The sequence below is a fragment of the Narcine bancroftii genome, chromosome 2, assembly GCF_036971445.1.
Source record: "Narcine bancroftii isolate sNarBan1 chromosome 2, sNarBan1.hap1, whole genome shotgun sequence".
NCBI lineage: Eukaryota > Metazoa > Chordata > Chondrichthyes > Torpediniformes > Narcinidae > Narcine > Narcine bancroftii.
The window spans coordinates 296575530-296587715 of record NC_091470.1 but is presented as its reverse complement, the minus strand read 5'-3'; the positions used below and the strand labels follow the sequence as shown (position 1 = coordinate 296587715).

The following is a 12186-nucleotide window of genomic DNA, read 5'->3' as shown; positions in this document are numbered from 1 at the left end:
TGAGTGGCCACTGGGAGATCCACACTATTGCAGCGGATAGAGTCAAGGTGATCAACAAAGCAATCTCTCAGTCTATGTCCAGTCTCTCCGATGTAGAGAAGACAACAGCCGGAGCTCTGGATACACAAATGAAATGTTGCTTCACTTGGAAGGACTGTTTGGGGCCCAAAATGGTCCTGAGGGAGAAGGAGTGGGTGCAAGTGGAACATCTCTTGCGGTCACAGGGGTAGGTCCCAAGGGGACGATTGTTGTAGGGAGGAGTGGACAAGGGAGTCACGGAGGGAGCAGTCCCTACGGAAGGCAGAGAGGGGAGGAGGGGGAGGACCTCACCCCATTCCCTTCTTCCACTGTCATCTCTCCATTCCCAGTCTTTTGCAGAGATGACAAATTCTCACCTCATCCCTTATATCCAATAACACATTTTGTTGGTCTGGATTCCCCCCACCCCCGACCCACCCCATTGTTTGAATTCTGAGACTTTCTGATTTTTCTTTGAAGAAGGGCTCAGGCCCAAAATGATGGCAATATATCCTTGTCTCCTATTGATGCTGAAAAGACTAGCTGAGTTCCTCCGGCATTTCAGTGTGTTTACTACAATCACAGCATCTGCAGCATATCGTATTTCACTTTTAAAAAAATGCAGAAGGAGCAATTTTCTTATCCCATATACTATCAATACAATTAGCATTTCTGATGGATCAACTGTGATATCTTTCTTGCTTTTATTCTAACTGAATGCAAAGTATAAACCATCATCCTAAGGGGAGCTATAACATGTACAAAATTGTACAGTGTACTACTGACAATTTGTATTTCAAGTTGTAACATTCCAAATCTATATAAATAATCTATTGCTGAATTGGTCATTTACATTCTTACCTGTTTGACATTGTTCTCTTGCTACTTTTCATTATTTTCTGCTTCAATCCTTTCCTCACTTCCCTACCACCTTTGATCATTCCGCTTTTATGCCTTTTTATATATTCCCACCCCTCCTTCCTTTCAAGTCAAATCAAGTTTATTGGCATCTGATTGTACAAGTACAACATGATGAAACAGTATTCTCCTATCTTCAGTGCAAAGCATGCAGACGTACAAGACATATCCAACATATAGACAAACAATACATATACAGGATAGGTATTTCACCTATACAAATAAAAAAAATGTTTTGTTACATTTGAGAGTCTCGGATGGTTAGTGTGAGGAGTTCCTTTGGTCATTCAGCATTCTCACTGCCTGTGAGAAGCTGTTTCTCTGCCTGGTGGTGCCAACTGATTCTCCTGTATCTCGTCCCCAACAGGAGCAGCTGAAAGATGCTGTGTGCAGGGTGGAAGGGGTCCTCAATAATTTTGCGCGCCCTCTTCAAACAATGATCCCAGTAGACCATGTCGACGTGGGGGGAGAGAGAGGGAGACTCCAGTGATCCTTTCTGCCCCTCTTATGGTCCTGTGGACTGATCCATTTCTCTGCAGCAACCGTACCACACTGTGATGCAGCTAGCCAGGACGCTCTCGATAGAGTTCGTCCAGAAGATTGACATAATTGTGGTCGGTAGCCTTGCCTACTTCAGTCTTCTCAGGAAGTGCAGTCGCTGTTGCAAGTTGCTTGTCCACGATAGGTCACTAGTTAACGGGACTTCAAGGAACTTGGTGATCTCCCCTCTCTCTACTACCAAATTGTTATGTGTAGAGGAGGGTGGTCATTCCTAGTTCTCCTGAAGTCCATGATCATCTCCTTCATCTTGTTCACATTGAGACTCAGATTGTTACTTTCATTCCATTTCATAAGATTTTATATCTTTTCTCTGTAGTGCAACTCATCGTTGTTGCTGGAGGTTAACTTCTATTGTAATCTGCAAACTTGATAACATGCGTCAGTAGCGTGAACTGGAGCAGCTGAGCACACAACCCTGAGGTGCACCAGTGCTCAGTGTGACAATGCTCAATGTTCTTCTGCTGACCTGGACAGACTGTGGTCTTTCTGTTAGGAAGTCAAGATCCAGTTACAGAGAAGGGTGTTGAGTCCCAGCAAGGACAGCTTCTCCACCAACCTATGCGCAATGATCGTATTAAACATAAAGCTGAAGTTTTGATAAACAGCAGCCTGGTGTATGAGGCTTCATTCTCCAAGTGGGCCAGGACGACATGAAGAAACGAGGCTATAGCATTGCCTATGGAATGATATCTTCTATAGGAAAATTGAAATGGATCCAGCATTTCTGGAAGATGTGCTCTGATGCGTTCCATCACCAGATGCTCAAAGTGTTTCATAATGATGGAGATCAGTGCCACAGTGCAGTCGTCATTGAGGTCTGTTATTGCCACCCTCTTGGGAACTGGGATTATGGTGTTTGTCTTGAACACCACGGGAACGATGAACTGCTACACTGACGTGTTGAAGATGTCTGTGAAGATCTCCGTCAATATGTCAGCGCAGTCCTTCAGTACCTGACCAGGTATGTTGTCTGGTCCCACCACCTGGTATGGTTTCACCTTGGATAGGGTTCTCCTCACTTCAGCCATGGCTATAAAGCCAAGGTGAACTCACACAAAACAGTGGGACCAGACAACATACCTGGCCGGGTACTGAAGGACTGTGCAGACCAATAGACAGTGGTCTTCACAGATATCACCCCTCTATACTTAAAATAGGAGCAGGTGGATGGAATGGGGTATCCTGGCATTGTGAAAGATTGAAGGGTACCATTGATAGAGAGTATGCCACTTGCAGGATCGAGATTGCTGGATTTATTTCTTGAGTCAGCTCTTGATCGCAAATGTAAACCATATAATTTTACACACACACACAGTTGCAAGTATATAGCCAGCTTAAAAAATATTTCAAGCAGCGTGACATGTGCAAATATTGATTATGGTACAACAGGTATTAAAAGAATGCAAAAATACTTCATATAGACTGCACCTTTAAAATGGGTTCAGCTATTTGATCTGGTTCAAAGATCAATGATTTGGAACAAATCTTCAGGGAGCCTTTAGTTGTTCTGCAATAAAAACAAAGCCCTGATGTCAGATAGATGTGGTATGATGGCTAACTATTGCAATGAGTATAAATAATATTTTTGTCTCCCCCATAATGAATATTTGGTTGAAAAAAGTAACAAAAAATGCAACTTAAAAATAGGTAAAAAGCTTAAATTAATGGAGATATACTGTAAGTCATGACTTACAGAAATGTAAATAGAGTCAATGTTGTACAGCATACAAACTTGATCCATCATTTGCCTGCCTAAACTCCCTATCCCTCTATTCTTGCTCATTCGACCACTGTCCAGATAGCGCTTACATATTTTTACTCTTTCTGCCTCCACCACCTCCCCTGCCAGATGCTAACTACTGTCTTTAAAATATTTACCCCTCAGATCAAACCTCCACTCCAAACCTATGCCCTCGAGGTTGAGACACACCTACCGTGGAAACCAAACACCATCTAACCTACCTATAACTCTCAGCCTTATTCAGGGAAAACAGACCGTGCCTATTCAAATGCTCCTAATAATTTTAGCCCTCCTATCCAGGCAACGCCCTTGTAAGTCTTTTATGCATGTTCATTCTCTAGATTAATCACATTTACCTATTGTTTTGTGATGAGAAATGCACACAATAGTGCAAATATGGCTGAACCTACGTTTTGTACAACTATAACATACCTTCCCAACTCTTGTACTCAATTCCTTGGCCGATGAAAATCTTCCTCATTACCCATTTTCAAGGAATTTTGCATGCCGTGGCCTCTTTGCTCCAGAATGCTTCCATTCATTATGTATGTCCTACCTGGTTTAACTTCCCAAAAACTATCACATTGCACTTGTCCAAGTCATGACAATTCCCTTGCCCACTTTCCCACTTGTTTTATCCTGTTGTAACCTAAAACAATATTAATCACTGTCTATTGGACCACCAATACCTAACCAAAGTGACCATTTATCATGTGATTGTAAAGGACAGCAGCCTATTCAGCCTCCTGGAACATCAAATTTGAGCCTAACCTGTTATTCATAAAGATCCATCTCCACCAAAGAGCAATTTATCCCTATTCATTTTTGCCCTGAGTTTAACAGGCAAGAGACCAAATGCAGCATTTTTGCTATTTAAAAAAAAAAATCTATTTAATTATTTTCAAAAATGTAAAATATCAATAAGTGTCTACTTCAAGGAGCAAAAACTAAATACGCTGTAGTTTTTAACCTTAAACAAATAGAGTAAATTTTCAAATTTAAAAATAGAACTGGAAAAGCTGTTCACAAATGAGTCCTGCTTCTTAATCACGTTTATTTTCTGCTCAAAAGCTCCGCTTAGCCAAGGGAAAATTAACTAATGGTTTTGCTGGGTATATCAATATAAAGACACAAAAACCTAAAACTCTCCACAATAACTTGAGTTCATATGTACAATACCTCTTTTCTCCTTTGCTGTCTGTAAATACATGATAAAATCTGTGATGGTCAAAGAAATATTCCTCAAGGTCAAGTAGCAGCAGAGTAAACCTATTTGATATAAAAAAAAGATAAACATGGAGTATCAAAAAGAAATGATCTTCCATTTTAAACAACAAAGCTAAATAGCTAGATTATCATTTAATAAATATTAAGAGGAACAGACTTTACATTTATTTGACAAATAAATGTCAAATATGCAAAGCTAATCTGCAGCTGTTGATCGTACAAGAAACAGGAGCGGGAGGAGAACACTGAGCCCCTCAAACCTGCACAGCTGTTCAATGTGATCATGGCAGATCAACCCAGGCTTCAAATCTTCCTTGTGTCTGAAAAATGAGGTAATGTTGCAGCTTTTTAAATTGCTGGTGAGATCACACATGGGACTATTGTGCTCCGTTCTGGTCAGCTCATTATAGGAAGGATGTGCAAGTTATGGAGAGGATGCAGAGATTTATCATGATGTTGCCTGGATTGGAAAATATGTCTTATGAAGCAAGGTGAGCAGAGTTGGGCTTTTCTCTTTGGAGCGCAGAAGGATGAGAGGTGACTTAATAGAGGTCTACAAGATGATGAGAGGCACAGATAAGGTCAGTATCTTTTTCCCAGGATGGGGATAGCAAACAGCAGAGGGCCTCAGTATAAAGTGAAGGGAAGGAAATTTAGGGGAGAAATCAGGGGTAATTTTTTTAATTCAGAGAGTTGTGGGTGCCTGGAATGCATTGCCAGGGGTGGTAGTAGAGCCTGGAACAATAGGGGTATTTAAGAGACTCTTAGACAGGCACATGGATTAAAGAAAAACATAGGGTTATGAGGCAGGGAGGATTTAGATTTTTGTTTTGGTAGGTATATACGGGTTATCATAACATCATGTGCTATAAAGTTGTAGGTTCTAATCCCTATAGCCCTCAATCCACTGATCTTTTTGGGGTTCTAGACACTTATAACCTTCAGCAAGAAGCAATTCCGACATATCTTATCTTTAAATTGTGTCCTCTCATTAGAGAGGACACTAATGAAAACATCACATTTCCCCTATGCCCTCAGAGAATCTTGTGTTCAAATAATTCCTAATTCTTCAAGACTCAAAAGAAAACAGACCCAACTTTAGTCGTAATATAGAACAATTTTCTCACGCCAGGAATTAACTTGGGTATTCTTTAAACTGCCTTCTCAATGCCACTATTTCTTTTCCCAGGCAATATAAGCACCAGCCCAATTTTGTGCTATCTGATCATTTCAGCAATGTGAGAATTCAGATAGCACTATTTTGTTTGCCATCTTGTTGAATCAGTACAGTCAATATTGTGACTGACTATTGAAAGGAGAGAAAAAGGCATCAGTAATGATCTTTGCATCGTTCCTGGCTATAGGAGAGCTACCAGAGAATTGCAGAATGGAAAATACAGTCCTCTTGTTTAAGAAAGACAATAGGGGAATCCTGGGAATTATAGACCAGTGAGTCTTACTTCAGCAGTTTGCAATCTATTGGAGAGGCTTCTTAGGAACAGAATTCAAGAGCATTTAGAGAAGCATCATCTTCTCAGGGATAGTCAACATAATTTTGAGGGGCATATCATACCTCGCAAGCTCAAATGCCAAAAGAAATTGATGAAGGCAAGGCAGTGGATGTGCTGAATATGGATTTTAGTAAACTCATCAGAAAGTCAAGTGCATGGAACCTTGGCTACTTGCATTCAGAATTGGCTTGCCTGCAGAAAGGAGAGAATAATAGTTGATGAAACATACTCTGCTCGTAGATTAGTGATGAGTGCTATGCCACAGGAATCAGTCCTTGCACCATTGTTGTTCATCATCATTTCAATGATCTGGATGATAATGTAATAAATCAGATCAGCAAGTTAGCAGATTACACAAGAATTGGAGGTATAGTGGAGAGCAAGGAAGGCTTTCAAAGCTTGCAGCTGGATCAGGACCAGCTGGAAAAATGGGCTGCAAAATGGCAAATGAAATTTAATGCTGACCAGTGTGAGGTGTGACACTTTAAGATGAACCAGGTTAGGACATATGTACTGGTAGTGTAGTAGAAGAGGGACCTGGGAATACAGATACATAATTCCTTGAAAGTGGTGTCACAGGTAGATCGAGTTGTGAAGAGGGCTTCTGGCACATTGGCCTTCATAAATCAAAGTATTGAACATAGGAGTTGAGATTTTATGTTGAAGGTGTACAAGACATTGGTTAGGCCAAATTTGGAATATCGGGTACAGTTTTGGTCATCTACCTACAAGAAAGATACCAACAAGATCGAAAGAAAATGTTTACAAGGATGTGGCTGGAACCTGAGGAGTCAAGTTGTAGGGTAAGGTTGAATAGGTTAGGACTTTATTCCCTGGAGCACTGAAGAATGAGGGGAGATTTGATAGAGGTATAGAAATTTAGGAGGGGCATAGATAGGGTAAATGCAAGCACACTTTCCCCCCCACTGAATTTGGGTTAGACAAGAACTAGAGGACATGGGTTTAGAGCGAAAGGTGGAAATGTTTAAGCAGAACATTTGGGAGACCTTCTTCACTCAGAGGGTGGTGAGAGTGTGGAACGAGCTGCCTGAGGAAGTGTGGATGCATGTTCTATTTCAATATTTAAAATATTAGATAGGTATATGGATGGAAGGGGTATGGAAGGATATGGTGAGAGGGCAGGTTGATGGGGCCAGATAGATTAATAGTTCAGCACGACTAGATGAGCCAAGAGCCCATTTCTGTGCTGTTCTATAGTTCAAACACTGATTTAACCACTTTCTTCCCCATCAGTCCACTTTCAAAGCAGTGGCAAATGGAAAAGTTGTTTGACAAATTTTCCCTAGGTACTTGTTTCCTCCCACCATTCAAAACATACCTGAGGGTGTAGGTCAATTGGGTGTAAATTGGGCTGCATGGACTTGTGGGCCAAAATGGCCTATTACTGTGCTGTATGTCTAAAGTTGCATGGTCTCCCTAAAGTGCATCTCACTGATGCTCAGTTTGCATTTTGCAAGGACCACTCAGCTCTACACCATAACAGCCCTGATCCAAGTATGGACAAAAGAACAGAAATGAAAGTTAGCATTACAACCCGAAGGCCACAAATGGTTGTGTAAACGACCTTTTGAAATGGAAGGCCGTAGGAATGAGAGCAAAAGATCAACACATACCTCGTACAATGAAGGATGCTGTGGCTGTATAGGTTAATTTCAGCCCTGAGATATTGCTGGAAGGATTTCTCAGAGCAGATTCCTGGCTCATAGAAACATATGTAATGTATAGAAAATAAGGATAAGGCCATTTGGCCCTTCCAGTCTGCTCTGCTATTCAGTATGATCATCCAAATGCAGCACACTCTTCCTGTTTTCACCACACATCCCCTAATCTATTTATCCTTTTAAGATATTACAACTTGAACTTGTACATGATTTGTCCTTAACTGCCTTCTGTGTCCAAGAATTCCACTAATTCAACATGCTTTAGATGAATAAATTTATCACTCAAGTCCTTAGCTTATCTCAGCCTGTGAGCCATGGATCTGGTTTTGCCATCATCAGGAACACCCTTCTTACATCAAGTCAGTCCAGTTCCCTTAGAATTTGAATGTTTCAGAGGTCACCTCTCATTCTCACAAACTGTCGTGAATACACCCAATAATCCCTAACTCTCTTTAATACATCAATCATGCCATCCAGAAATCAGTCTCATAAACTGCTCTCCACAGCAATAACATCTTTGCTCAAAAAAGGAGACAAAACTAGATCTGCAAACCAGATGCCTGAATAACTACAGTAAGATGGCCTTCCTTCTGTATCTTATTCCTCTCACTGCAACGCTCATCGTTCTCAGGACTTCCCAAATGCCTGCTGTACTGATGTCCTATTTTCATGGACAGGTGTACACCCAAGTCTTGTGGCACCTCCTCTTTTCCCCCTCATCAATTGCTTTGCCACAAAAGTGGATTACCTTACTTCATCCACAGCAGTCTACATCACCCAGGTGTTTCCTCATTCATTCAATCTGTCCAAATGATACTGGAACCTTCATGCATCCTCATTCACAGCTCACAATCCCACCCAGCATTGTAGAATTCAGAAACTTGGAAATATATTTAATTCTCTCATCTAAATTTTCAATATATATTGTGAATAGTTGGAGAAGCTCTTCCATGGAGAAAATATGTTAATGCCTCCTTTGTTTCCCATCTCCAAACCACCTCTCTATCCATGTCAGTAAGTGACCAAGACACGTGCTTTCATTGTGCACACTGATCTCTCACGTTGGCCCATGTTAAAAGCATTTGCCAAGTCCAAATTCAACCTATCCACTTGGTTAATCTAATCTGGGTAGATTAAAGTCACCCATGATTACAACTGTATATTTTTTGTACACATCTCTAATTTTCTGATTAATGTCATCCCTAATTCCAACAGTACTGGAGGTCTCCATACAATTCTTGTAGGTATTTTCTTCCCCTTGCCCATAAGAACAGGCCCAGTGAAAGCTATTCTGCACCACCCATATTCCTAGAGTATTTCACGCATGGTAGAAAGCCATGCAGAATGTGATGGAATATTGTTCACTGCATGGATGAGGATTGTTCCAACTTGGACAGGACCAAAAAAAAGAGACCATTGGAGTTCCAGGGGGGTGGATGCCAATCCAATCCTTTACTACTGACTCACTATGGTGGCAGTTACAAGGCAGCAACTTTCCTGGGTTTCGCATTGGCATCTCCCAAAGACGACTTCCCCACCTGAAGAAACAAGAGTCACAGACACAATGGAATCGAGCTTGAAAGTTCCCCTGTAGGTCACATGGCAAACTGGGTGAAAAAGGTCGAGAGCCACCAAACCAAGGAGTTGTTCAAACCAACACAGGGAAAGTCCTGAACAGACAGCAGAGAAAGTTCCACCTCGAGAAGCGCGGGGTGACGGAAATACTCGGTGGAAGTCTGTTCGAAATAGGGATTAAAAACCAACTTAAATATGCAATGGTAATGGCCAACTAGGAAGTTCAGGGAAATACTTTCCAATGCCTAGGATGCGGCAAGGCTGCCAACCACCTACTGGGACGCAGGAAGCTCCGGCAAAGATTACAAACCTGACGAGTCTCCATCGCGAACCACAACCAGAACCAATGACGATTAAAGATTAAACAAAAGTCGGGCATCCCCTGGAGGAGCTGGAGGCCCGACCTCTGGGCCCAGCACATCCCCCCACCGGGCACGGACGAGGAAGCGATGCGGGAAGCTGGACACCCTCCAGCAGCCGGGCCCGGCCGGCGCTTGGTTCGGCCCTGACAGAGGGACTGGTTCCTGGTCCGGGCTCTGCCCTGAACCTGCCCGCAAGCACCCTTATCAGATCCCGAGGCCACACTCACCTCTCTTTGAGCCGCCGCTGCTTCTTCACAAACGCCATCTGGACACTGAGCCAACGGCACCGACACGGCCGCAATCCACCGCACGGCAGGAAGCCGTTGCCTACCGACGCCGGCAGGGGGCGGCTCCACCACCACCACCTGCCTACCAACACCGGCAGGGGGCGGCACCACCACCACCACCACGTCCTGCCTACCAACACCGGCAGGGGGCACCTCCACCAACACCACCGCGACGACCTGCCTACCAACACCGGCAGGGGGCGGCACCACCACCACCACCACGTCCTGCCTACCAACGCCGGCAGCGGGCGGCTCCACCACCACCACCACCACGACCTGCCCACCAACGCCGGCAGCGGGCGGCTCCACTACCACCACCACCACGACCTGCATACCAACACCGGCAGGGGGCGGCTCCACCACCACCTGCCTACCAACGCCTCCACCCGATAGAGCGCGGTTCTGCCACCTCCCGCCTTCCCAAGCAGGCGGCGGCTGCTCCAGCACAGCCCATCCACTCTCACCAGGAGTGGTAACACCAGCACCACCAATCACACCAGCAGGGGTCAGCATCAACACACCCCAACCATAGCCGTTGGGGCAGCTCCAGCACAGCCCATCCTTATCAGCAAGGAATGGGCTCCAGCACAGCCCATCCTTGTCAGCAAGGAATGGGCTCCAGCACAGCCTATTCTTATCAGCAAGGAATGGGCTCCAGCACAGCTCAACCTCACCAGCAGGGGGCTCCACCAGCACAGTCCATGCTGACGAGCAGGAGGGCAGTTCAAGCAGAGCCCATCCTCACCAGCAGGGGGCACCAACAGCACAGCCCATCTACCCCAGCAGGCAACGATCACAGTCACCAGTAGGAGATGGATTCAACACCTCTCCATCGATCAGCACTGGGTATTTTTGGCTCACAGAATGGTTTCAGCACAGCCAACAGTTATCAGCAATGGTGAGTGTGAGAAGCAGAGGTGCCTTCACAGATTTAACTCGAGACAAAAATTGAGAACAACATATATTTTACAACAATGCAAAGTTGGGTGCTTCCTCTTACCCTGGGAATACACAGATACTGGGGCTTACCCAATTTTTTATACATTCCATTTCAGTACAGAAGTACCTTCCCCCTTAACATTCTTCTGCCTCCTGGATTGGTTTAGCATTAGGTAATTCTGCCTACGTGTATTCTAACTTCTTATCAGTTTATGTGCCTTTCTGCAAACTTGTTTACCAGGAAGTGTCATGTCTTTATTCTTACTCATTAATCAACCCCCAGGACTTGCTAAATCTATCTACTTGCTATCCTGTTTTTGAAGACCTCTATTTTATTATACTTGCTTAACCCTTATTTAACCCATCATAATTCATTCTTACTTAGCACTTGTTTGACTCCTCACATTCCATTATCCCTTACAGTGAGTCTGCCATGCATTGCAACTACCATTAGGGTCAGTTCCAGCTCCTTCCACAGACACCAGCAGAAGCTGCTGTCACATTACAAGTGTCGGCTCTGTCAACACCTACAGACAGTCACCTTCAGCCTGCTTCCATACCCAGAGCTGCACTGTGGCTAATCTGCCCTTCTGCCTATCCTGCCATGTTCCTCACTTCTCTATCCCATCCCCACCCAAACACCACTCTTAATCCTTCCCCCGCCCTTCTCTACATAAGCATTCGCCTCTCTACTGTTAGCCCCTTTCAACTTCTGACTGGCTGCTTCTATCTCCTATCCATGACCCACTGTAATGGATTTGTTAATATTAATCCTTGGGTTACATCTTAGGTTAATTATGGGTCAGTTACAGGGCACCCATACAATACATTCATATGGGAGTTCATTCTTGGAGTCGCTGCATCTGGAAAGCAGAGCCACAAAGGAACAGAAGTGTTCTTAATTGAAACTCAAGTACCAGATGTGGTTCTTAAAAGCAATTAAAACTCTTGAACAGAGATGAGGTCAGAGGTTGTTATGCATATAGAGTGGTTTTGGAAAAGGTAAGAAGTTTTGCAGAAATTAAACTAAAACTGTTAAGGATTCCATGGTCATGGAATTTCCAAGATTTCATTCCAAGAAATCATGTGATTTCCAAGAAATGGGACTGACCTCGTTGATGATGAATGTCACATGATCTGAGAAATATATTTATCAAATTCAGAAATTTTTGGATCAGTTTCAGAAATTAAGACCCTGTGTGACACTTGCACAGGAGTTGGAACCTTGTGAAAGACAGGATTGAATTACCATAACCAGAATAGGTACTGTTATGTGTTGCTACTAATAAAAAGGGAATACAGAAAATAAGTAGATTTCAAAAGGGAATCTGCTTTCCGACTGCTCTTTTGAAAATAAAGAACGCA

General features: G+C 43.4%; 1 protein-coding gene across 2 annotated transcripts in view; it reads right to left on the bottom strand.

Annotated features, from left to right (window-relative positions):
- The window catches only part of nsmaf (neutral sphingomyelinase (N-SMase) activation associated factor), a 106297-nt gene extending 96124 nt beyond the window's left edge, over positions 1-10173 (bottom strand). The window contains exons 1-4 of one of the 2 annotated variants that reach the window (XM_069921432.1): positions 9823-10173; positions 6206-6285; positions 4418-4507; positions 2926-3004 (exon numbers count right to left, since the gene is read on the bottom strand). In XM_069921432.1, the coding sequence (XP_069777533.1) occupies positions 2926-3004; positions 4418-4507; positions 6206-6276 (240 nt within the window). In that variant the 5' untranslated portion in view covers positions 6277-6285; positions 9823-10173. The remainder of the gene's footprint in view (positions 1-2925; positions 3005-4417; positions 4508-6205; positions 6286-9822) is intronic. The other variant, XM_069921431.1, reaches the window with a different exon arrangement.
- Between the last annotated feature and the right edge of the window lie 2013 nt (positions 10174-12186).